This window comes from Capsella rubella, unplaced genomic scaffold (genome assembly GCF_000375325.1).
Source record: "Capsella rubella cultivar Monte Gargano unplaced genomic scaffold, Caprub1_0 scaffold_4, whole genome shotgun sequence".
NCBI lineage: Eukaryota > Viridiplantae > Streptophyta > Magnoliopsida > Brassicales > Brassicaceae > Capsella > Capsella rubella.
In genome coordinates, this window is record NW_006238920.1 from 5,758,623 (window position 1) to 5,785,617 (window position 26,995).

Genomic DNA, 26,995 nt, shown 5'->3' on the forward strand with positions numbered 1-26,995 from the left:
CTAGAACTCATAATAAGAGAAGAAATGAAACTCTCTGTCACATCTTCTCCCTCAAGCATTTCAATTCTCTCTTTAATTTGGGTTTAAATCACCAAACCCACTTCGTGTTTTCTTCATATCTCTTCTGGGTTCCTCAAAAAATCTAACCTTTTATTAAAAAAAAATTGGTATCACTCACTGGCCACTGCTGATTCCGACCAGAGAAAAGAAAAAAATGGATTTGGAGTTTGCTGTTAATGGAGAAAGATTCAAGATTGATTCTGTTGATCCATCAACGACCTTACTCGAGTTCTTGCGATTGAATACTCCTTTCAAGAGTGTCAAGCTCGGCTGTGGCGAAGGCAAATCTCTCTTTCTCTCTTCTCTGTTTTTTTATCTGTTAGTGAAAATTTATTGCCTTTATGTTCAGAAACAATCCATATGTGTTGTTGAAGTCTTGTGTTCTGTTTTAATCTGTACCAGAATTAGTGAAGTTAATTCAATTCTGTGAAATCTAAATCTGAGTTCTCTATCTTCAGATAGATTTTAATGTCTTGACTAATAATGTAATGTGTGTTTATGTATAGTGCAGGAGGGTGTGGTGCTTGTCTTGTAATGTTATCAAGATATGATCAAGAGTTAGATCAAGTGAAAGAATGTAGTATAAACTCTTGTCTCACTCTTCTCTGTAGTGTAAATGGATGTTCAATTACAACATCTGAAGGTCTTGGAAATACAAAGAAAGGATTCCACCCTATACATAAGCGATTCGCGGGGTTTCATGCCTCGCAATGCGGTTTTTGTACACCAGGGATGTGTATTTCTCTCTACTCAGCTCTTTCAAATGCTGATAATAAAGAGTTTACGGTTTCCGAAGCTGAGAAATCCGTTGCGGGAAACCTTTGTCGATGCACTGGTTACCGTCCCATTGTTGATGCTTGTAAGAGTTTTGCTTCTGATGTTGATATTGAGGACTTAGGGTTCAATTCCTTTTGGAAAAAAGGAGATAGCAAAGAGGTTATGTTGAAGTCTTTGCCTCCTTATAACCCCAAAGAACATCTTGTAACATTTCCTGAGTTCTTGAAGAAGATAAAGAAGCTTCATAATGGTTTGGATCATTCGAGGTATCGTTGGATAACTCCTTTTAGTGTAGCTGAGCTTCATAATATATTGGAAGATGCTGATTCTATAGGCTCTTTGAAGTTAGTTGTGGGGAACACTGGGACAGGTTACTATAAAGATGAGGAACGGTTTGATAGATATATTGATATTAGTCAGATTCCAGAGATGTCAATGATCAAGAAGGATGAGAAAGGGATTGAGATTGGAGCCGCTGTTACCATATCGAATGCTATTGATGCTTTGAAAGAGGAAAGCAAATCTTTCTATGTTTTCAAGAAGATTGCAGCTCATATGGAGAAAATTGGCAACCATGCTATCAGGAACTCAGGGAGTATTGGTGGTAACTTAGTGATGGCTCAGAGCAGAAAGTTTCCTTCTGATATCACAACGCTTTTGCTCGCTGTAGATGCATCGGTGTATATGTTAAATGGCAGGAAAACCGAGAAGATGAGGCTAGAGGAGTTTCTTGAATTGCCTTCGGTTTTAGACTCCAAACGCGTTCTTTTAAAGGTTGAGATTCCATCATGTACTGCTGCTTGTGGTGATGACACAGAATTTTTCTTTAAAAGCTATAGAGCTGCACCTCGCTCTATTGGAAACGCATTGCCATATGTGAACGCTGCTTTCTTTGCGTTAGTGTCTCGCCAAGAACCATCAAGAAAAGGTGTAACGGTTGATAAATGCTTTTTGGCATTTGGTTCTTATGGCGGTGATCATTCAATCAGGGCGGTAGAAGTGGAGAGTTTCCTGACAGGTAAATTACTTAGCTACAGTGTTTTATATGAAGCTGTTGGTTTACTTAAAGGAATCATAGTTCCCGAGAAAGACACACCGCATCCCGAGTATAGAAAAAGCTTGGCTGTTGGGTTTCTTTTCGAGTTTTTCTACCCACTGATCGAGAGTGGCCATAGATTACATAATCTTGATACCGGGAAATCTCTTCCCTTCCTCTCATCTTCACAGCAAGTGTTGGAGAGCAATGAATATCAACCTGTAGGTGAAGCAGTTATCAAAGTTGGAGCAACATTACAAGCTTCTGGTTAGCTCTTATGCCTTCTGTTATTATCATTTTAAGTAACTCGATATCGGTTCAAGTAAAGATTCAATATAGCTTTCTTTCAGGTGAGGCGGTTTTTGTTGATGATATACCGACTTTACAAGACTGTCTTCATGGAGCATTCATTTATAGCACAGAGCCTTTAGCTAAGATAAAAAGCATAAGCTTCAGAGAGAATGTGACTCCTACTGGAGTTTTTGCAGTTCTTACTTTTAAGGATATTCCAGATCAAGGACAAAACATTGGTTCCAAGACTGTCTTGGGAACAGGACCTTTATTTGCAGATGAACTAACTCGATTTGCTGGTCAAAGAATTGCTCTTGTGGTAACTTCAAAATTTCCTCTTCTTTTTCTTTTAAATTCTTTCTCGTCTTTCGTTGCGTAACTAATCGAAAAGTATATGGCTTTGTAGGTTGCAGACACACAGAAACATGCAGATAAGGCAGCAACACTTGCAGTAGTTGAGTATGATACAAAGAATGTAGAAGAACCTATACTAACTGTTGAAGATGCAGTGAAAAGATCAAGCTTTTTCGAGGTTCTTCCAATGCTTTACCCGGAATCAGTAGGTGATGTTTTAAAAGGAATGGAAGAAGCAGAACGAAAGATAATCTCGGCTGAGGTATCACAACTGCGTTTCCCGATCTTTCACCACCAAAGTTTTGTAGTTACATCTAATTTATGTGTTTGAAACTTGGTTATATATGAATCACAGTTGAGGCTGGGGTCACAGTACTTCTTCTATATGGAGCCACAAACAGCACTTGCCTTGCCAGATGAAGACAATTGTGTGAAAGTATTTAGTTCATCACAAGCACCTGAGTACGTGCACGCGGTAATTGCTACTTGTCTTGGCATCCAAGAACATAATGTAAGAGTCATTACTAGAAGAGTTGGTGGTGGCTTTGGTGGTAAAGCTGTAAAGTCAATGCCTGTAAGTATTTGGTTTCTTTTGGTGTGTTTTAGAATATGGCCAGCCGCTCGTGAATGCTCATTGAAATCGATGTTTTCAGGTCGCAACAGCATGTGCGCTAGGCGCATTCAAGTTGCAGCGTCCTGTTAAAATGTATATGAACCGCAAGACTGATATGATAATGGCTGGAGGAAGGCATCCAATGAAAATATCTTACAATGTCGGTTTTAGATCAGATGGTAAGCTCACTGCACTGGAGTTTACAATGCTAATAGATGCAGGGTTTGAGACAGACGTAAGTCCAATCTTGCCACGGAATATAATGGGTCCGCTAAGGAAGTATGATTGGGGAGCTTTGTCATTTGACATAAAAGTTTGTAAGACGAACTGCCTGAGTAGAACGGCAATGAGAGCTCCTGGGGAAGTACAAGGTTCATACATTGCGGAGTCTATTATCGAGAATGTAGCCTCTTCTCTTCAAATGGACGTTGATGCAGTGAGAAAGATAAACCTTCATAGTTATGACAGTCTTAGAAAATTCTACAAGCATATTGCTGGTGATCCTGATGAATATACATTGCCTTTACTATGGGACAAACTGGAGAAATCTTCTAAATACAAGGAGAGAGCTGAGATGGTGAAGGAGTTTAATGTGTGTAACGTATGGCGGAAGAGAGGGATATCTCGAGTACCTATTCTCCATCAAGTTATGCAGAGGCCAACACCGGGGAAAGTGAGCATTTTGAGTGATGGTTCTATTGTGGTTGAGGTTGGAGGAATTGAGATAGGACAAGGATTGTGGACTAAAGTACAACAGATGGTTGCTTATGGTCTCGGTATGGTTAAATGCGAAGGAAGCGAAAAGCTGTTGGAGAGAATACGGGTTGTTCAGTCTGATACACTTGGTATGATCCAAGGAGGTTTCACTGCTGGTAGCACAACATCAGAGAGTAGTTGTGAAGCTGTAAGGCTTTGTTGTGTTACCTTGGTGGAGAGATTGAAACCTACAATGGATCAGATGATGATTGAGAAGCTTGGTTCAGTGACATGGAACATGCTTATTCAACAAGTAGGTAGCCTAGTAAATAAAATTATGATACTAGTTACTCTAACATAGATAACCTTAGAGTTTGCATATATGTGTTTTGTCAGGCGTATGCTCAGACTATTAATTTATCAGCGAGTACAATGTATAAGCCAGAGTATTCTACTATGGAATACCTCAACTATGGAGTTGGAGTCAGCGAGGCAAGTCACTATGGGAAACTATTCTTTTAAAAAAAATTGAATCAGTCCAACACTAATCTGAGTCTACTTGCAGGTGGAAGTGGACATTGTGACAGGAAAAACCGAGATTTTACAGTCCGATATCATTTACGATAGCGGGAAAAGTCTTAATCCTGCAGTTGATTTAGGACAGGTTAGTATTTAGTTAGCTCCACATGTTTTCTTAGCTTTCTTTTATCATTTTGTTGAGCTAAGAAGAAAAAATGAATGGTTTGTGAAAAGATCGAAGGAGCGTTTGTTCAAGGACTCGGGTTTTTCATGATAGAAGAGTACACTACTGATGAGAAGGGACTTGTGGTGCAAGAAGGCACTTGGGACTACAAAATTCCTACTGTGGATACAATCCCCAAACACTTCAATGTCGAGATTCTCAACTCCGGTCATCACAAAAACCGTGTTCTCTCTTCCAAAGGTACACTATACTTTTCCTTATCCTATTTGAGCTAACTTTTATCTGCTCCATACTGTATTTGGGGGTTCACTACTTACATAAGCAACAACTTCATTCTCATCTGTAGCATCGGGTGAGCCGCCATTGCTTTTAGCGGCTTCTGTTCATTGTGCAACGAGATCAGCTATTAGGGAAGCTCGGAAACAGTCCCTTTCATGGAACTACAATGAAGGGTCTGGTTCGGATTTTGAGTTGCCGGTTCCAGCGACTATGCCCGTGGTGAAGTCGCTATGCGGGTTGTATAGTGTAGAGAAATACTTACAAGGGAAGATCAACGGACAATAAAGGCAAGCAAATCTCTCTTGCTGCAAAATTTACAGTTTTACACATACTAAAATTTGTCATTCAAAATTTCTTTATAGAGCGAATATAAATTGTTTTGTGTACATCTTTGTGCATAATACCAAAACCAAATCAATAAATCACTACTTGGAATGGTTTATATTATGCTTTTCCGAAACTAAAATGTTCTGTTAAATATGTATGGTTTAATGAACTTTAACACTCTAACTTTGTATAGTATCCTCGTTACAGTATGTTTTATCCGTATATGCAACAATCGAGATTCGTATAAATTGTTGCATATAACACTAATTTCTATGTTAAGCTGGTTTTCTTGTAACCAGAGGATTAATATCATAATTCATAACCTCAGGAATGTGTCAATGAATTACAGAAAAGATACAGTTTGGTTACGAATAATAAGTTTTTTAGAAAAGGAAGATACTAAATTATTTATATATCAATCCATCAAATAAATTATTTATATATCAATCCATCAAAGTCTAGAAATGTATCAGTCAGATAAGAAAACAGAAATTTTAATACTTAGATGATTCTACAACCTGAACTGCACATTAGATTATATTATATTCCTAGAAGCAAACCTGATAAAATGTTAACCCACTTAAACAAGTGTCATGGAAGCTCTCAAAAGAGAACTGAGCAAGTGTTAAACCAACCTTAACACTGATCAGGTATCGTGGGATTGGTCTTTCTCGATGAAGTCCAATGCCTGATCCTTTGAAATAACATTCACGACACTCACTCTGTTCTTATGAAATACTCCGTATATCTTATCCGCAACTCTCACAAGCTCGGGACGGAAAGTTGTGGTTATGAACTGAGTACCACAATCATCAGCTAGACGACGAATCAAGTTTCCCACAGCGGTTCGGTACTGAGGGTCAAGAGCCGCATCAATCTCATCGAAAAGATAGAATGGTGCAGGATCACATCGCTGGATAGCAAAGATTAATGCGAGGGCAACAACGGTCTTTTGGCCTCCTGACAATTGTTTCATTGATTGTGTCTCCCCTTGACCAGTAAATGACACCTACCAAACAAGCGACAACTACTATCAGCCTGAAAGCTAAACCAATGATGATAATAAACATTTCTTTTTACATAATTTCGATTGTGTTTTTATGTACCTTCACGCTTACACCAAGGTACTTCTCAAGCCTTCCCTCTGCATCAGTTTTACGACTTCCATCATCGTCATCATCTTCATCATCATGATCACGATCCTGAATATGTAGGCAAAATGTTATCATGTCCACTTAATTAATTAGTGAAGGGATCACACAAGCTTTTACACAGAGATAAGAATCATCCAAACAACTTCAGTGAAGATACTACTGGTAGTTATACGTAATTCCTTGGTGGAGACAAAGTAAAGGTTTATGTGATATATCATTCTAAATGTAAGATGACGAATATATAATAATACTAGGGATGTACTCTCACACTTAAGGCTCACTAGAAGACCTCTGCACATGGTTTAGTAGAATACTAAATATATCTCTTTTGATTGTACTCTAGAATTAGTCAACCACTTTGGTAATGGAAAAACTCACAAGGGATTAAAACTAAACAAAGGACAGAGATTAAAAAAGTGTTTACGGGGAAAGGGAAGCAGAAACATACCCTTAATTTCTTTATGAGAAGCTGACCATGTCCACCTTGCACAAGCTCAGAGAATACCTCCCTGAAGTGATGTGCAACCCCTTTGAATGTACGTTCTATAGATTCGTCTTTCCGCTGATCCAGAACTGTTATAAGTTCTTTAATTTTCTGCAGAACCGTTAGATTTGTCAGTCAAGTTCTATTTTCTATATAGAATTTGGCAAAGAGTATGAAACCTCCCATTTATTACCTCATCTCCTGCATCAAGCTCTGCTTGCCGATTCTGAAGTTCTTCTCGCTGTTCTGTGAAATTTACATATTGATCAAGCGCCTTCTTGTTAACATGGCTGAATTGTTGCAGCTGTTCACTGCACCGGTGTAGCATCTTCTGCAGCTCCTTGACATTTTTTCGTTTATACCTATAATATTTCATCACTTTGCATATTATAAAACTCTTAGGAAAAAATTCTCAGGACATATAGCAATGATTTGCCCATGACAACTAAGACCTATTTGGAAAAGATAAATGGCTATTGAGGACAGTATAGCTGTAAAAGTTCCAACTAAAATTAAGAAGGCTGAAATGGCTGGAATGATGACCAATATGTAAGAGAAGAATCAAACATACGTGTCAAAAGCGTCAGATGACAATGGACCCAATCCCCTAATCTTCTTTGTATACTCATCCTGCTTAGCAAGGAGTGTGTTGCGAAGGCTAAATAGTTCCTCCAACTCTTTATCTACATCTTGCAGAGTCCCTTTACATTTATCTTCCAATATCTGAGAGAAAAAGTGTTTTTCATTGTCAGATACCTATACAGACGAACGCCAGTCTCTTAACTTACAGAATATACTACCTTTAACGTTTCTTTCTCATCTTTAATTTTCTTGACTTGCTTTTTCTTCTCGTCAATGTTGTTACAGAGACCTAAAAACACAAAATTGTAGTGAGTGTACTCGTACGAATAGTAAAAGATCAAGATCAAGATCAAGCAAAATAGATCAGAATGTTTGGGACCCACTTTTGAGCTCTTTTGCCGCCTCATTTACCAAAAAATTTGCATCATCAAGTTCTTGTGCTTTTAAGCCAGCTGAACTAGGCAAACTATCATCGTCAATGGAAGCTATACTAGCTTGTAACTCATTTATTCTCCTCTTTAAGTTGGTAGCCAAATTAGCCTCCAACTCTGCTTTTCTTGTCTCCCTCTGTGTGTGATGAAAAGCAGACATCAGACTTATTCCAAAAAAAGAAACGAACATAAATCACGACTTATTCAAACACAATAAATGCACACATGTTAGACTTATTCAAACAAAAAATGCACGCAAATTAGAAATCAACCTAAAGCAAAAGCAATACCAACCTCAATGCGATCAGTCGTGTATGCAAATTGCTTTTCCTTAAGATTCTTAATCTCGGGGTTTAATCGCGACAATTGCTCCCTTTCTTCTGGAGTTAGGTGATCCACAAGTTCTGTTCCCATTTCGGCTTCCTTCATAGCCATGCTGGATCTAATCTGATCAATTTGTGTTCTAATATCACCTAGTGATTTCTCCTGCAAACAGATGACGAAATTTAGTATTTACAATACATAGGGACGATATAATTAACAATGACGGCCACTTCAAAAAATGAATTAACAGATTAAAGGAGCATAAAGAAAGGTACCTTATTTTCAAGAGCTTTATATATAGCATGTTTCTGCTTATTCGCGTTTGCTATTTCTTGCTTAAGTTGCTCCACCTGTAATCTGCAGTGCGTCCAGTCTGCTTCAAGTCTCTGCTGCTCAGTAACAAACTGTGTAATCTGCTGATCTATCAGTGAGACATGTTAAGTAAACGCTGTGAATGGGGAACTATTGACATGGAAAATGAAAAGAAATAAACAGATACTCAACACACATCAATGAACAATATGATATAGTTCATCAGAAAACAAAAATGCAATAACAAATAAGCCAAAGTCAGTTACGGAAAGGATATCTTGCAGCTGCCCTCTAACATCCTTCAATTCATTCTCTTTCGCATTTATAGACTTTGTATTTTGTATTATAATATTCATGAATCTCAATTTTGACCGCCTGTGGTCATAAAATCCACCTGTCATACCACCCTTTCTGCTCACCTGGTCACCTGTCATGGTACACCATAACCTTCATGTACCAAATACATGCTGAATGGAATGTATAGTGAATATAAATGCAATCACAGTTTCAACCTTCCATAGTTATGCAATCGAGGCCATGATTCTTAGCAACTCTTGTTGCTACATTCAGATCTTTACATACTACTGTTCTTCCAAAAACCTACATCAAGACACATTACAATATAATAATGACATTAACATAAACACAAAGTACAATAGTTCCACCAAATGTACTTATATATCTAAATAAGTGGGCCATATGAAAACAAAGCTCAGAAAGTGACAAGAAATTGCTGGGCAAAAAAGTAGTCAGAACAAAAAAAACACCTGAGCCAATGCTGGTCCAAACTTAGAGTCGTACTTTAACTTTCTCAGCAGTGGTATTGCATCAGAATCCTGCGGAAAGTTTACATGGGGCGCCTTTACCCGATTCAGAGGTAAGAAGGTCACTCGTCCACCCTTTAGAGAATTCAGGTGTCTAATTAACTTCGTTGAAATATCATCATTCTCAACTACCACGTGAAATAGGCTGGTCATGGAGCAAGAGATGACAAGAGCAGATCAGAAGAAAGAAAAAAGAGCCACATAGTGAACAGTATGATACTGTAGCTGTGAGGTAAATATGAGCAGGTTTCCCACATACCTGTTTCCTGCAGTGACTTCAACTGCAGTGAAAAACTTTTCATCGCAATCAACCAACTCAACAAGTGGACCAAAAAATCCATTGATCTTATACTCTGAGCAATACCGTCGAATACTGTGCAGCCCTCGCCTTACATCCTGAGAAAACAAATGGGTTGAGTCACCAGAAACGGAAATAGAAAATGGCTTGTCAACTTCTAACCATGGCTAAACAGTTACCAATTTTCCTCCATATTACTGTCAGCAACAAGAAAAGGGATACCAAAGCAATCACTTACTCCTGGAGTTGCATGCTCGAGGTTTTTCTTTGCCCGTTCAAGTTCCGTTTTCAACTTCTCGATTTCGGAAGATAGTTGACTTTCTTCTCCCCATTTTTCCCTGGTGTACATATATCCAGTTATATCAAAATAAAAATTTCTACTTTCTTATAGGTATATGAAATGACAGCATTTCCTACTTTCTAATTCTCTGTTCTTCATCTCTCTCCCTCTTTTTAATATTGTATAGTTCATGGGACTTGGAAATTTGAGATTCCAGTTCACCAATTTCAACTTCATGTTTCTTGATGCGTCCATCACGCTCTGTAAGATCAGTATTGAGGCGAAATATTTCATCTTGAAGTTTTTGCTCCTACAATAGAATTAACATGTTGGATCACCAATCACATCCAACTGATTACATATAGTTACTGCAAAAGATGAAACTATACAGGAATCTAAATGTCATTGACATTTTTACAGTCTTTCAACATTAAAACATTGTGTGACCATATGAGCTAACTATATACTACAGAACAACTTCCATATTTAATAATGCAAACTCACTTGAGTCATATTTGAGTCAAGAACACGCTTAAGATCTTCAATCTCCTTCCTGAGCCATTTGTCTCGGGCAGCCTTGTTTGAAAATTGAGTTGCACGGCCCTGTTTCTGGTAAAGAATGCTAAGTTTTTTTTCCAGCTCCATGATTCTGTAAGAAAAAAGCATAAACAGTGATTTATCAATATAAGATGACTCTAATAAAAAATAAATTATAATTTATTTCAGTAAAGCCAAACAGCAGAACTTCCCATTTTAATTAACACCTAAGCTTTTACCCAAGTGATCGTTGTATTTTATCTAAGGAATTATTCCTATTGCTTCCCTCAAACAGGAGTCCTATAGGAACATTCAACAGCATGAACAAAGCTATTTCCGTGTTACACTGCATTATTCAGTATATGCCCACCTTTTTGTTGTCTGCTTCTCCTTGTCAAGTTGACTTTCATATAAAGGATTAATCGCCTCCAGTTCTTTTAAAGAATCCTGCATTTCTCTTTCCACCATATTAAGCTGCTCAAGTGCATCATTCTGTAAGCCATAGTACTCCATTAGTGCACATTATCCATATATAAATAAAAATCAACTACACATTCATTTGCAGGCATGCAACTTCTATATTCATCATGATGTATACTTCCTGCTCAAATTTTCTAACCAAATGCAAGTAAGTACCAGCTTGTGACCACATGTGTTGCTACTAAGTTAGTAATACCTTAGTCTGGATATTTCCAGTAATCCGATCCTGAAAGTCCTTCACATCAAGCTCCAGTTTTGTCTTCTTCTTTATAGCTTCGGTTTGTTGAGCTTCAACTGTTTCTTTCTCCTTGTATAACGTCTGCAGCTCCTTTGTCAGCCCTTTCAGCGACTCATCTAAGGACTTGGAGTCGTCCTGAGCCTTCTCAAGGCTATCATACGTTTTCGTAGACTCTTCAGATGCCTTGGTTCGTTTAATTTCTACCTAAACCATGACAGAAAATACACATTTGTAAGAGAGGTAATTCAGCAAAGAGTGAATAATGAAATAACAGTTGCTTAGAGAAGCGCATAAAAACAGTCTGGCGGAGCTACTCTTTAAAATATTAGTAGCACCAGCAATCGAAAGACCAAACAAGAACGTTCACTGAACAAACAAGAGACAACATTCAAAACATGTGCCTAACCTGTTCCAGTTCCTCCCGAGCATCGTGAAGCTCTTTATCGTAAATGGTGTATTCTAGTGATTTTCTCTGCTTGTCAAGTTGTTGATATTTTCTGAGTTCTTCTTTCTCTTCGTCCAATTCCCTTAGTCTTTCATCCAAGTAGTGAACAACTTCTATGATCTGCTTCCGTTTATTCCCTAGGAGACGAGTAATTTGGCCATATCAGTTTTAAGGTAGCCATGCATGTTAAAAAAAAAAAAATGGTAGCCATGCATGCATCCGAAATTAAAGAGGTTCCAAATTTACTGCAAATTGATAACTTGCCTGTATCCTGCATAATTCTTAAACTCTCACGACGCCTCTCCTCATAAACGCGAGTACCACCTATCTCTTTTAGCAGATCCAGCCGTTCCACGTCTTTCATCAGTGTTAATGAGGCTATCTACAAATGTACCAAAAATAAGGTATTTAAAATGCAAAACGCTGTTGTACAGAAATCTGCTTGCCCACGTTAGCTTCTCTCTGTGCTTGGCAGCATAGGATTAATCCAACTATACTTTCCCTAACAGGAGCGTACCTTTCCTTGTTGAACAACATAGTAAGGATTGGAACGAGAAAATCCAGCACTCTCCAATAAATTCATGACTTCAGCTTTTCTGCAAGTTTTATCAAATAAATTTTCAAACATCCACAAAACAGGGCATCGGAAAAAGTGTTCAAACTTGAAGAAACAATGCGTACGTTATGTGTTTCCCATCCCAGAAATAATCATCCTTCTTCAGACCAACTGTTCGGCGCAAGCGAACTTCTTCCTTTTCAACCTAGTGGAGAAGAATAAAACACAACAGATGAGGACTGAAATATACCATTTGTGGAACTATTTAGCATTCAGGAATAAATAAATAAAAAGCATGTGGTGGAATACAAGGTTTTCAACTGCCTTTGTGTTTTAATTTTAATTTGTATAGCACCCAAGTATGTTTTGATACTACCAGATTTTCTTAGGTGCGGCTAATCTTTACATATTTATGACTTCGGAAACCCAAATAGCCAAGAAAATGAAGACAGTTTTATGAATCCGAAGGGAAATTTAGTATATAACTGATTGACATGAAGCCATGAAATTAACTAAAAACAACCTGTACACTAGACCAAAACATGACAGAACTAAATTTTCCAAGCTTAGTAACACAGTTTTTAGACTTCTACCTGACAGAAATACAGGTAGATGCCAATACTAAGATCCACAACATCAGCACAAACATGAACGAGAAGTTGATCAAACAAAAGAAAACATCACATCCCGAATTCAGACATAACAAGTTTTAGGCAATCGAGTTATTACCGGGAACCGAGTATCAGAATTATCAAACACAATCTCCACAAAGGCAGACACAACTTGATGACCAGCACCTTCCTGTCCAATAACAGGGTCATAGTTAGCAAAAAATAAAAATCTCAATACCATGAAAAGCACACAACGAATCAACTTTGAATCCTTCAGCAAAAATGTAAACATACATGGAGTAATGCATGCCTATCTTCACTCCTTAGATTTTGGAAGAGGTCACTCAATACAAAACGAATTGCTGCATCCGAAACCAAAGATTTCACTTAGAATCAAATATTCACACTCTAAACAAAAAAAAAAAAAGGAAGAACATCGGCTAATCAAGAAGACTCAATCTCTCACCATGGAAGAAATTGCTTTTACCAGACCCATTCGCCCCAACTGCAATAAGGAAAAAAAACATTTCATCAGTTTCAGCAACAAGTTCAACACTCCAAAAATCAAACATGAAGAATGAATAAAACAATTTAAAGATCCACAAACAAGTGAATCAGAGAAGACATTTACCAACACAATTAACTCTGTTGCTGAAATCCTCAGTAGCAATTTGCTCTTTGTAACTCTTAAATCCTTCGATTATAACCTTCACAAAAACCAAATCCAAAATCCACAGAATGAAATCAAAACCAAATTGAACAAATCAGTTCCAATTAAACAATTATACGAAAAAGAAAAAAACAAATTCGCACCTGCTTGATATGCATAGCGAAACACCTCACTAGCTACTCCAAACCTGTCAAAATCAACACCAAGCCCAGACACAATTAGGTCAAGCGAAGAAGATAAGCAACAGATTCGACTCGGAGAAGCAATCAAAACCCTAATTTTTGGTATCAAACTCAAAGAGATGACTAAGAAGTTGAAATTCTAGGGTTTACTACTTTCCTAATGGAGATAGATCCAAGCGGAAACGAAGACGGAGGAGAGATGTAGCAATAGGAAGAAGAAGAAGAAGAAGAAGAGTTCTCTACAAAAAAAACTTGCCTAGTGAAGACTGAGAGGTTAGTTCATAGATCGAGTTGATGGGAGGAAAAAGAAAATGGAGGCAAAGTAGAAGAAAAATGACCGGGAAAATAAAAATCAGCCAAAAACTAGAACTGAAAAAAGAAATGGTACTGCAAGCACACGAAGGAAAATAAACGAGTAAACGAGCAAATAAACATTTTTTATGGTCTAACGATGGAAAATAAAATAAATATCTTATTATATAAAGCTAAACTTCTTAGTCATCTTTTGATGGTCTAACCATCGACGTCGTGCTACCTTAAACGAAATGCATAAATCGGTTCGGGACGTTGCTTGTTTTTGTGATACTCATTTTTCGACTTAACAGAGATCGACTAACGATCATAAACGACTGTTAACTCATCTGTTAGAAAATTTGATTTGACGACATACTAAAAAATCACATCAACAAGAAGATAGTGATTTAAAAATCACATCAACAAGAAGTCTATGATTTAATGGCCACAGTAGAAGTCGAAGATTAAAATGGCCAAATTTTTTAAGTTCGGGATTTAAATAACATTTTTCTCATTTTCAAACTTCAAAATTAGCCATTAACAATCTCGTAACATGTGTTCAATTGAATTGATAAGATGTTAACAAGTGTTAGATAATAAGTGGTAAGAAATTATATAAGTTCGTTTTCAGATAAAAATAATATTTTCAAATAAGAAATGAGAAAATAAAAATTCAGGAAATTTAACAATTACATAGTAGTAATCTTAAAGGAAAAAAGGGTAGTAATTATAAAATAAAATTATTAATAAAAATTATAAAAATTAAGACTAAGGAATAAAAAAAATTAACTAATAAAGAAAAAAATACAATAAGTTAGTCAAATATAAGTTAATCTTAGAAAATATTTGCATTATCGTGAATATTATGTAATATTTAAATATTTTCATTCAGTAAGTTAATCTAAATAAGTTAGTCATTAACATGACATGTGTCAATTGTATCGATAAGATACTGACATGTGAAGATTTAGGACTAAAATATTTAAAAATTAAATTTATAAACCTATCTTAAAAAATTCTACATAACTAATACATATAAGATAATACCTAATTATAATGAATTTTTATTAAGGGACAATTTTAAAAATACCACTAAAATAGGTGTTTTCCAAAAGTGTCATTATGAGTTTTAATTTCTAAAAGTACTAATAAAATACATATTTCCAGAATTACCACAAACCTAAAAATTTGTAACTTTTCACATTCTAAACTAATTTCTAAACCCTAAACTATACCCTAAATATATAATAGTCAAGCTAAACCTAAAAAATCAATTCTACATTTTCAAAAATAATTAATTTTTTTAGTTAATGGTTTTTTTATAAAAAGAAATTGTGGTATTTTTAGAGAAAAAAAATTGGTGTTTTTGGAAAAGAATTTAAAATGTGATATTGGAGTGAACTTCTCATAAAATAATGCATCTCATTCTTTTTTCATCAATAGAAAGAAATTAATGCATCTCATTCTAGTTTCTTATATTTTTATATTAGTTTTTCAATTAATTAAGAAGCTGAAAAACTTCTTAAAACAGCTTTGGGTTTCAATAAGGTCTTTTGCTAGATCCTAAGATCTCATCATACTTCTAAAATTTATTTTAACTCATAACGCATATTTGGTTTAAAATCAAAAATCTGAAAACTTGTGTTGAAATAAATTCCTACTTGAGTAAAATAAAATAAAACCATGATATAAATGAATAGATAGCTATTACGCCAAAGTTCTTTAAAAGTGCACCAAATTTTGTTCAAAACTAAGCTCAAATAAACTGTTTCGCGCGAAATTCAGTTGGAAAACCAAGCTTGATTCACCAAATGAAAACAAGCTGGAAAATTTCAAACATATATCATGTTATAAAATACGGTATGATGCAAGATCTATGTATCTTGTTGCCGCAAACACAGAGCTTTGAACATGGAAAAGTGGTATAAAGAAATACAGCCGAAGTCTTTGCAGTCAAAGTTTTATAGTCACAGTCTTTACAGCCACAAGTAACAGGCTAACAACCGTTACCAATCGACCCCAAAGTCTCGAATACTCTTATCTTTCATCTTATGAAATAACTAATATGATTATTTTCTATCCTAATCAAAAACGTGTCATCAAAAGAAACAAGTTATGGATCAAGCTCTATATTCTCTTGAGACAAAATTTGAGCAATTTCAAAAGTATGAACAAACGTTTGGCTTCCTATTTGATTTGAAGAAACTAAAGTCAGCAAGTGATGATAGTTTGAGGGCGTCTTGCACAAATCTTGAAGGATGTTTAAAACATGGGAATCATTCCGATGTTGTTGGGGATGATTTGTATTTTGAGCTATCAGTTTTAAAAGATGCTTTGCCTGACGACTGCAAGAGACCTTTTGATGTGTTGAACTTTTTGAAAGGAATGGAAGATTGTTATCCAAACTCATAGATTGCTTATGGTATATTGTTGACGATTCCAGTTTTTGTTGCCTCTGCTGAAAGAAGCTTTTCAAAGTTAAAGCTGATCAAGTCTTATTTGCGATCAACTATGTCACAAGAAAGATTGAATGGACTAGCTATCATATCTATCGAAAGAGAACGAGTTAGAAAATCTAGATTACGAAAAGTTGGTGAAAGAGTTTATTGAACAGAAGGAAGAAAAATTAGGTCTTAGTTGTTTTTAATCCTTATTTTGTTTTTCATAATTTATGTGTTTTTATTAGTTTATTTTATTCTTATTTTGTTTTACAAATTTTATGTCGTTTTTTATTTTCATTTTTATAAAATAAAATATATATGAAAAGGCCCCCAATTTTAATTTTGCCTTAAGCCTTGGTCAACCTGGCCACAACACTATCCTTATAAAGGATGTCATTGTATGCCTAAATTAATCTCAAGCAAATATGGATAAAAATTCATTTAAATTAACATTTCACAAGATAACTTGAAAAACATATTCAAATCCTTAATACAACGATTTCAAACCCCCAACATTAATGTATGTTGTTTCCCCCTACTGCATCCTCTCCTTCACGACCCTCACTAGGCGCCATGTTCCAAGCACCCGGCCACGGCTGGAGTACGTCACCGTATATTCCGGTACCATCAACAACAGGAGTTCCTATCACCATTCCTGGAGGCAATACATCATTGTTGTGATATGGCATGGCCACGTAGTTAGATATTGCAGCAACAGGCTCCTCCGCATTGACAACATCAAGAAGAAAATCCATCGTAAAGGTTCGAGCCACCGCGGCAGCGATATCTGATTTATAAATCGTTATGCGATTTCCCTCTTGCGTATGGCGCCATGCACGCATGGTGAGATCCATGATGAACATCTTAATGGCCTTAGAGAAGAGGAGAGGAACCTCAGATGCGAGCATAGTCACGTTTGGATCAGATTTAATGATTCTCTTGATCTTAGCCAAGGGAAACTCATAGTTTTTAAAATCCAAGTCACCTTCCATCTCCTTTAGCCAGTAACTTTTTAGCTGTAGATTATTTTGTGGCGGCTGGATATTGTTTCTCTCCATTTTTTACAGTTTCTATGGGTTTTTCTTTTTGTTCTTGAAATTTTGATGGGACGGTTTGTATATATAAAGGAAAAATTAGGAGTGTTAAATATATTGTGGATTTTGTTCAAACATATTTAATAAAAAGAAAGTGATTAATTTTTACTTAAAGTGTATACCAAATCAGAGGAAGATTTATTTTTACTATTGAATATTGTACTCTTAAAAAGAGAAATAAATTTATTATGTTAAAAACTAAAGAGACAATTAAATGTATACTATTATTATGAGAAAGAATTAACAAACAAGCGACAAGATTTTTGCTTTTGTAAGGTAAAAGAGAGAATATGGAATTTAGGTGGGAATTTTGCTTCCGCATTTTGTAGGAGACAAATGGGTCAAACGAATCCTCTAGGTCTTCGCATTAACTACCTAGGGTTTCAGTTTTTGATAAAAAATTTTTTTTTTTTTTTTTTGTCATCTGATGTTATATATATTAATCAAGCCAAAAAGACGAACCTTACAAGATCATGAAAGACCAAATTAGATTAGTTACGCTAAATAAATACTACCGTTAACGCCTATATGAAATCAGGCCTATACCAAAAAATTACTCCCCAACATGACTGATACCCAGGACAGAGAACAGAGGATCAAACTCTCTCATCTTCGAAAATTCTATTAAGCCAAGCTGGGTGACTAACTGCAACATAAGATTGCAGCCGACAATCCGACGTAACACTTTTCGCAATGAGACTAGCTCCTCTGTTTGCTGATGCTCCTTCCAAAACCAATCTCCAATACTGAATCAACCCCAAAACCTTCCACAACTCTACTGCTTGATATCTATAGGCTGGCCAAGCGTTTGGTCTGAGAACTGCTCCCACTAACTCTGCATCTTCCAGAGCAAAAATAACATGGTTCAAGTTATGACTATTTATGCTTTGAATTGCCCAAATAACACAATGGAGTTTTGCCTCCTCCTTCGTATTAATAGAAGAGAAGGCTCTTCTGCTGTGTAACAACACTTCCCCTTTCTCATCCCTTAGAACCCATGCACCACCAGCCAACAAATTTCGATTCGACCAAGAGATCCCCACGTTGCACTTTAACCATCCAATATTGGGAGATTTCCAAACTTCGTCATTTGCTAACGGTGAAGACATGGCTCCAACTGATTGAGATGTTGATTCAGCAGTCCCTTCAGCTTGAATAACCTGAGCCAAAAACCACTCCTCTACATCTTGTTTAACTTTCTGAACCGACTCTAAGGAAGAGAATCTTTTACCTTCAAAGAAAAACAAATTTATGTTTTTCCAAATCCTCCAAATAATCCAAGGGAAGCTCTTCCTTAGCTCACAAGGCCATTTAATATTATCCTTGTTAACGAGAAAATGATGGATAATAGAAAGGAGAGAACCCATCTGCATCCCATCTGGTGGCATTGGATAATCAGATAAAGCCCAAATTTGTCTAGATAAAGAACAAGTGAACAAGGCATGTTCTATTGATTCTCCTTCCATACCACACATTTGGCATCTACTATCGACTTTCATACATATGTGCGATAGCAGATCAGCTACTGGTAAGGCTCCACTTAAAATTTTCCACAAGAAAACTTTTATCTTGGGATCAGTGGACAACTTCCAAACTTGTTCCTTAAGAGGATTAATGGATGGTTGCAAGCGGGCATCATGAATCAGAGAGTTCTCATTTGTCTCCATTGCAAGCCAATAAGCTGATTTGACTGAGAAGTCTCCACTTTTATTGAGTTTCCAAATCCAGTAATCTTCTTGTGACACCACAGGTTTAGATGCTCTTATCTTGAGTATATCAGCCGGAAAGAAATGCTCCTCTAGCTTCCCTATATCCCAATCTCTTTGGCTAAAATCAATTAGATCTTTAACCATCAAACCAGGATTAATGAAATCATTCTTTATCCAAGGAGCTCTCAAACCGTGAACTTCATCATCAATCCATCTATCAACCCATACTCCAATTGAAGCCCCATTCCCAACTTTTTTCATCAGCCCTTTACCCAACAGATCCCTTCCATGTAAGATGCTCCTCCATCCAAAAGAAGGTCTTTGCCCAAGGTAAGCATCCATGAATTGGCAATCAGGAAAGTATCTAGATTTCATAACCTTGGAAAAAATACAATCTGGAAATTGCAGAATCCTCCAAGCTTGCTTTGCTAGAAGAGCTTGGTTGAACAATTGAATATCCCTGAAACCCAAACCTCCTTGACTTTTTGGCAAGCATAATTTTTCCCAGCTTTGCCAATGGATCTTTCTATTATGTTCAAAAGAACTCCACCAAAAATGAGCCATTGCACTAGAGAGATTAGAGCAAGTTGTCTTTGGCAGTTTGAAACACGACATGGCAAAAACCGGCATAGCCAATGCCACTGATTTCAACAGAATTTCTTTTCCGCCTTGAGATAACGAACGAGAGAACCAGTTTGAAAGTTTGGATTTTAACCTATCTTTGATATACCCCAACATCTCAACCTTTGAACCACTGAAACATTCAGGAAGACCTAAGTATGTTCCTGCTCCACCTTCATTCTGAGTCAACAAAGTAGTTTGAATGTCTTTTTTTTGCAAAGCATGAACCTTAGCTCCAAAGGTGATAGAAGATTTATTGAGGTTGATAGTCTGCCCTGTAGCTTTTCCGTAAACCTTTAGAATTTTTTGTAACATTAGGCTTTGGTCTTTGTTAGCCTTACATACAAAAAGACTATCGTCTGCAAACAAGAGGTGATTAATGGTAGGACCTCCTTCATTGAACTGAATGCCATTAATAAGACCTCTTGACTGAGCTGAATTAAGGAGATGGGATAATCCTTCTGTACATAAGACAAATAAAAATGGAGATAAGGGATCTCCTTGCCTTAGTCCTCTTTGTGGAATGACCATTCCGTAGGGCTGATCATTGATTAAAACTGAGTATGTTACTGAAGAAACGCAGAACATCACCCAATTAATCCATCTTTCATGAAAACCTAGAGCAGATAGTAAGGATCTGAGATAACTCCACTCAACTCGATCGAAGGCTTTTGACATATCAGACTTAACTGCCATAAATTCTGAAGAAATAGATGAGACTGTATTCAAACTATGAACCATTTCGTGAGCAACCAGAATATTGTCTGAGATCAGTCTTTCTGAAACAAAAGCAGATTGTGATGGAGACACCAGCTGAGGAAGGAAAGGCTGTAATCTTCTCACCATTACATTGGAAATGATCTTATACAAAACTGAGCATAAACTGATGGGTCTTAAGTTTGCCATTTCCGTTGGATGCAGAATTTTGGGAAGTAGACACAAATGAGTATAGTTCCACTCAGAAGGAAAAATACCTGTCTCGAAAAACTTTCTTACTTCAGAGATAACTTGAGGCCCAACAATCTTCCAGTAATGTTGGAAAAAGAGACCTGACATACCATCTGCACCAGGTGCACTGGATGGTTTTATAGAAAATGTTGCATTTTTTATCTCCTCATCTGTCACTAATTCCAAAAGAGTCTTGTTCATATCTTCAGTAACTTTAGGTTGGAAATCATCAAACCAGCTAGTAAAACTAGGGGGATTGGATGAAGTAAACAGATTTTGAAAGTATGCACAAGCGACTTCACCTTTGGCTGCCTCTGATTTTTGAAAATTCCCATTGATATCCAACAGTTTTTCTATCCTCATCTTTGATCTGTTTCCTTTGACTGAAGCATGAAAGAACTTGGAGTTTCTGTCACCACATCTCATCCATTTCTCTCTACTCTTTTGATTCCAATACTCTTCCTCATCTCTATAAGCTCTTGCCAGTTCTTTTTTAAGGAAAAAAACTTGGTCACGCATTGGGAAAATGGACGACTGTTCTCTCTCCAAAGAAACTTCCATCTGTTGTATCCTGTCATTGGCATTAGTACAATTTTTCTTTTTCCAAGAGCTAAGAGCTTTCCTACAAACCCGAAGTCTGTCAGCTGTAGTAGATCCCATGTTTGGACTTGAAAGATTCCAAGCTCTTACAACTGCTTCTTCAACCTGGGGTTTGTATAAAAATCTTTTGTCAAATCTGAACTGCCCTCTGTAAGCTTCTTGAGAAGACAAAAGTTTCATCAAAACCGGTCTATGATCTGATCCTCTAAACTCCAAGAAGGCCTGATTAGAAGCTGGAAACTGTTTGAACCATTCTTTATTTCCAAACACCCTGTCCAATCTACTCTGGATCCACAAATCATATCTTCTTCCAGCCCAAGTAAAACGATTACCTTGACTAGTCAATTCTTCCATATCGCAAGCATTTAACATTTCAGAGAAAGGCTTGAAGTAAGAGTCACTTCTCCTTGGACCTCCGAGTTTCTCTCAATTATGTAATATGTCATTAAAATCACCCAACATACACCAACAATCTCTTCTACTAACTCCAATTCTGCTGATTCGCTCCCAAACCATCTTTCTTTTCTTGAAATCAGGGTCCCCATACACACATGAGACGTAGAAGGTTGATGCCCCAAACTGAACTAGAAAATCTAAGAGATTTTTATCAGCATACTTCACTTCTATCTGTACACTACTCTTCCAAAAGACTGCTAAACCACCACACTTCCCTACTGGTTCCACTGTATACACCCTACTATACCCCAGCCATTCCTGCAAATCCACTAAAGTATCCCTATCATGCATCGTTTCCATTAAGAACAAAATCTCAGGAAAATGTTTTTTACGCAATTCCCTAAGACGAGGAAAAGCCAAGTCTTGAGACCGTCCCAAGCCTTGACAATTCCAGCTCAAAATGCTCATTGGACATTAGGCAATCCCCCCTTTGGGATCACCTCTTTGGGATTAAGCTTTGATGATTTAGCAGCGCTTGTTCCCTCTTTTTCTGCTTTTCTTTTATCCTTCTCACCCACTGTTTTACCGCACTTCAACGTTTGAGCTTCACCATCCGTTGGTGGTTTGAAAGGTTTGGGTTTTCTATTACTCTTTGTAGGTCTTCTCCTTGGCTTTTCCTTTTTAGAAGTAAACCCGGACGGACCAGCCCCAGAGGACCCGGTCCTAAAAACCGTTGGTAAACTCTGAAAAGGCTGAGATAGCCCAAGGAAATTCCTTTCACCTTCATGTGTGAACGTGGATGCATCATTTACCAACCAAGATCTATCCATGGCAACTTGTGAATCTCTATTATGCAAGTTTTAGACCAGTTGATACCCCATCTGGTTTAGAAGATTGTTCACTATCATAATTGAACACAAGTCCTTTCTCTTTGTTGATCTCAGGATGAACCATGGGAAGAGCTTCAAGACGCAAGATTGTTTTTTGTGTTATAGGATTTTTTTCTACTTCTCCAACAGTTTTCTTCACTCTTTCTTCCTTGACTTTCTGATCTTCCCCATTGGCTGCCATCAAGTACTGTCTCATGCCTTCCAGTACTTCAGGGGCTATTCTTGGTCTACCCGTAAGAGAATCTATACCAACCTGTTCCTTACGCAGAACTCCAAATAAGGGATTAGATTCTTTCAGCACCAAGGTTTTCTTTGCTCTTTCTATTGGTTTCCCTAATCTTCTTGCTATTGCCTCATCTTGTCTTCGTTTAACAAGGATGGGGCAAACATCTCTTTCATGGGTGAGCCTCTGACATTCATAGCAACGTTTTTGTACCCTCTCGTACTGAAATCTCACTGTTGTTGAACCTCCTTTGATGTTTATCACTTTAGATCTTCTTAATGGTCTGGAAACATCAAACATAACTTTGACTCGGACGTATTCCTGTAGTTGTGGTCTATCAGGGTCGTAAGCCACTTCTAAAACTTGTCCAATGAGCTCTCCCAACGAAGTTATAGCAGCAATAGTGAAATGGTTGATTGGTAAATTCCAGATCTGAACCCAGAGAGGAATGAACTGAAGATAATTGTCTGGTGGATGCTCGTACCATCTATCCACAGCAATAGACCACTCATTGAAGGTGTGAGCTCCTTTATCCAGCACATCTTGAAGATCGTGCTCAGAGTTGAAAATGAACTGAAATTTTTCTTTTGTAAGTGCCACTCCCGTGACTTTACCCCATTTTTGCCACTTCCTTGGCATATTTCTAACCAAAGCTTGCATATCTTGGCATTCTGGGTTTAGTAATCTCCCTACCAGACTCAGCACATTCCTTTGGGAGGAAGAGAATTCGGGGAGATCTAGCATATCGAACGGAGTATCTTCTTCTTCTTCAAGTGACATTGCCATCAACGCCTTATCCATGGCTGCAGACATCTTGATTGGTTTTGGAAAACGAACTAGTGACCTTTAATTAGAAAAACCACAGAAAAGGAAACTGAGAAACCCTTTTATCTATGCGAGAAAAGGAAGTTGGAGTTGAGTTTTCCTTGCTGAACTTAAGAACCCCAAGAACAAACACAGACGAACACGAAGATTAGATCTAATATGTTGTTGCGGCTGAAGAAACGAAGAATAAAACCAAGAGAAAACACGTTTTTTTTTCCCAAATGCTCTCTTCTCAACCCTAATGGAATAAACTAGACGAGAAAGAGGGTCATATACCCAAAAAAGGGATTCGATGCTCTCTACTAAAAATCGCCTCCGATGACAAATGGGTTTTTGATAAATTTCTTACTTTTTCAAAAAAAAAAAAAAAAAAAAAAAAAAACGTAAATATCTTATTTATTTAATCGAAAACAGTTTATGTATGGGAAAAACGTCAATTAAACCCTGAACTTGTTGGTCAACACCATTTAAACCTTGAACTTTGCCTAAGGCCATTTAAATCGCGTTTTGTTTGACTATCATTTTAAACATCAAATTTTATTAACCAAGCCAATTTACACGGTGCATATAAGAAAAAAAAATCTCCAAATAAAAAAACATTACTCTAAACACAAAATCGATTTCTCAATTTCTCAATTTCTTCTTCTTCACCTTTTCCTCTTCACAATTTTAAACTAGAATTCTTCTTCTTCTCGACCTCTGAAAAAGGCCTTGCTGTGGAGCTTCAACTCTGTATTCGATCTCAGCCTTTGAAATGCCTTCCGGTGGTGCTCCAACTTCATCTGCGGTCACAGCCTCTAAAACGCCTTGTGGTGCCTAAATCGTTTTGTACCGGAACGTGTTCCTCTTCTCTGAATCGCAAAGAGAGAATTGTGTTTATTTGGGTGATTTGGAAATTAGGGTTTAATTGTGTGATTTGGGGATTTTTTTGATATTTTGATTCACGGAAAAACTCGTTCTGTAAATAACGAATGGTTTAACACGGATGCTAAATGTTGTTTAGTTGCTCCGGTTTATGATTTTACGATATGTGTAAATTGGCTTGGTTAATAAAATGTGATGTTTAAAATAATAGTCAAACAAAACTACACGATTTAAATGGCCTTAGGCAAAGTTCAGGGTTTAAATGGCGTTGACCAACAAGTTCAGGGTTTAATTGACATTTTTCCCGTTTATGTATACCTATTGATGATGATTAAAGATCTATAATAAATGGTTCCATAGCAAAATATAAAAGGAACAAAACATGGAAACATAAATGATAAATCTGATGCCAAAGATTTTGTTCCATCCACTTGATCAAAGCGTTGAAACTAAAAAATTTGGATGAAATGATGACGATTTTACTGCACTATATACGATACAAAACACTGTGCTAAGATACTTTTTCGGTTATAAGAGCCTTCCAATAAGAATGCTCTTAGCCTCTTACTACCAACTACTAGTTATCTTATTCTACTTGGCTCTTCTCCCAGTTTGCTCATCTAGTATATTTTCTTCTTTTTCGTTGCTAGCCTAGATTGTCGTCAAATCTTCTTTGTACTCATTTTGTTTCTTTATTTCTTGTTTCTTTTTACTAGTCCATTGTATTAGTCTTTTAAGTGTTTGTTTTGTTATCCTTGTAACTTTTCTGTTATGGTTGCTTTTTTTCTTGTTTATTACCACATGTAACATTTTCCAACATTTACAGCTTGTCCAACATGGTAATATAGATTGAGAGACATTTGTTTTGGGAGATCTGAGACAGAATCATAGTTATTGGTTTTTCTGATAAGATGTAATATTTTTAAGGGAGAAATAGGTAGGATTTGAAATCGTAAATTGGAGTTAGAAACATAGTAAGAGAGAGAAGATGAAGAGTCTAAACTCTAAACGTCAAGAGACTCATAAAAACAATCGTCGTTGTCTCCTCCTTCCTCATCTTCGTCGTAATTGTAATTGGTTCAATTAGGTGTAACATGTTTATAATTGGTTTAGATTATGTTTAATCTGGTTTAGTGTATTTGTTAGTCGGTTAAGCAAACAGTAAACCTAGATTTATGGGGATATTGATGAGCATTATGATTTTCGGGTAGTTTTAGTAGTATAACTTTTGATTTGAAGAGTTTTAGCGATAGAATTTATGGAGAGATTCCAGATGGGTCATACTTATGGATGTTTCTATTACAATGCAATATTTTTGAAAGAGATCTAGGTCACCTAGCCTCAAATCAAGATATCTAAAGCTATCATTGTTATTCACATATATGATTGATCAAATATCATACTAAAGTTTTGATCATTCTCTACTCGATTCAAAACTCTAACCCTTATATATAGATCATGCATGAACTAAGGCTTCAAATGGAGAGAGCATATCGGGCATAGCAGATCAAGCGTTTCAAGCATATCTAGCAGAACAAAAACAGATCAAACAGATATAGCGAATCAAACACTCCAAATCTCCAGCGTTTTTACTGTTCATAGTTCTAACAACCCATCCCGGTGGGAATCCCTACCACATGGCACACCCCGCCATATGGCAGCTACAAGCGCTGCAGCGCATCGACCCTAACCTCTCTCCTGTGGGTCCAAACTGCGCAGCCCACTTGCTCGCAGCCTCCTGGCCCACCAGGTAGGTTATTGGTGCGCCTGGCGTTCCTCGAACCCAGGTCCTCACTCTTTAACAACCTTCCCACCGTGGAATTTGTCACCAATTGATCTGCGAGGTGTGCCACATGGCGGATGATCCCACTAAACGGGTTGTTACAATAGTGCAGTACAATTTTCTTTTAAGTTTTGATATGTCAGCCGGATAATTATTTTTTAATAATAATTTTTTTTGAACTGCATCGTATTTATTTTATGTTTGGTAGGATAATTGTTTTTTATGTGCTTTCCATTCATGCCCTAAGTGCTGAATCAAGAGTGATCAATGTATCCTTGAAAAGATCCCACACTAATTAAGTAATTAAATGTCATAACTCATTCTTGACTTTGACCGTCTTCTTAAATTTTGGTTTTACTTTTAGAAATTCATCTTAATTCTTAAAATAGCATGACAAAACTTAGGGACGATCCAAAAAATTCACATGCATCATCCATATACATGGCAAAATGGTGCAAGTGGAACAAAATGTCTAAAGATTACACGTAGACTGAAAATGATATCCAACAACTTTTGTCACAAACATGTCGTATGATCCATACGTTTTACACATAATAAGATCCATTCAAACAAAAAAAACTCATATAAAATTAAGAAATCGAGCTGGCAAGGTTACATAAAAATTGATTAAACAGATTGAATAAAAATGAGCTTGAAGAAAGTACAAATCAGGTGCTTTGATAAGCAAATAATTTTGTGGTTCATATATATATATACCCTAAAAAGAAGAGAAGTCCAAAAACGACTTTATAACAAGATTTCA

General features: G+C 36.7%; 4 protein-coding genes and 1 pseudogene across 6 annotated transcripts; 2 read left to right on the forward strand and 3 right to left on the reverse strand.

Annotated features, from left to right (window-relative positions):
• Nucleotides 1–5,319, forward strand: LOC17888268 (abscisic-aldehyde oxidase). The gene is made up of 10 exons (XM_006293507.2): nt 1–341; nt 572–2,140; nt 2,224–2,483; nt 2,571–2,780; nt 2,874–3,092; nt 3,172–4,140; nt 4,224–4,319; nt 4,393–4,491; nt 4,581–4,770; nt 4,877–5,319. The coding sequence occupies exons 1-10, from the start codon at nt 215–217 to the stop codon at nt 5,092–5,094; spliced, it is 3,957 nt and encodes a 1,318-aa protein (XP_006293569.1). The 5' UTR covers nt 1–214; the 3' UTR covers nt 5,095–5,319.
• Nucleotides 5,320–5,543: 224 nt separating this feature from the next.
• On the reverse strand, nt 5,544–13,919 carry LOC17889009 (structural maintenance of chromosomes protein 3). 3 transcript variants are annotated; one of them, XM_006293521.2, is made up of 28 exons: nt 13,801–13,919; nt 13,506–13,549; nt 13,324–13,399; nt 13,159–13,197; nt 12,987–13,054; nt 12,811–12,882; nt 12,207–12,286; nt 12,043–12,121; nt 11,790–11,907; nt 11,487–11,662; nt 11,039–11,284; nt 10,733–10,854; nt 10,330–10,474; nt 9,963–10,135; nt 9,784–9,883; nt 9,507–9,643; nt 9,191–9,392; nt 8,936–9,023; nt 8,701–8,850; nt 8,387–8,538; nt 8,082–8,273; nt 7,740–7,923; nt 7,575–7,645; nt 7,346–7,497; nt 6,968–7,136; nt 6,739–6,885; nt 6,243–6,338; nt 5,544–6,145 (listed from the first exon to the last, which is right to left on the reverse strand). In XM_006293521.2, exons 2-28 carry the CDS (start codon nt 13,518–13,520, stop codon nt 5,783–5,785), a joined length of 3,612 nt encoding a protein of 1,203 aa, XP_006293583.1. In that variant the 5' UTR covers nt 13,521–13,549; nt 13,801–13,919; the 3' UTR covers nt 5,544–5,782. The 3 variants fall into 3 exon arrangements, with proteins under 3 accessions (XP_006293583.1, XP_023639491.1, XP_023639490.1); XM_023783723.1 differs by lacking the exon at nt 13,801–13,919 and adding an exon at nt 13,702–13,783; XM_023783722.1 differs by lacking the exon at nt 13,801–13,919 and having other exon boundaries at nt 13,506–13,671.
• Nucleotides 13,920–15,953: 2,034 nt separating this feature from the next.
• LOC111831077 lies at nt 15,954–16,408 on the forward strand (annotated as a pseudogene).
• Nucleotides 16,409–16,794: 386 nt separating this feature from the next.
• LOC17888578 (nuclear transcription factor Y subunit C-8) lies at nt 16,795–17,337 on the reverse strand. Its single transcript, XM_006296118.1, has one exon. The coding sequence runs from the start codon at nt 17,335–17,337 to the stop codon at nt 16,795–16,797; it is 543 nt and encodes a 180-aa protein (XP_006296180.1).
• Nucleotides 17,338–22,496: 5,159 nt separating this feature from the next.
• On the reverse strand, nt 22,497–23,561 carry LOC111831078. Its single transcript, XM_023784587.1, has one exon. The coding sequence runs from the start codon at nt 23,559–23,561 to the stop codon at nt 22,497–22,499; it is 1,065 nt and encodes a 354-aa protein (XP_023640355.1).
• Nucleotides 23,562–26,995: the final 3,434 nt, after the last annotated feature.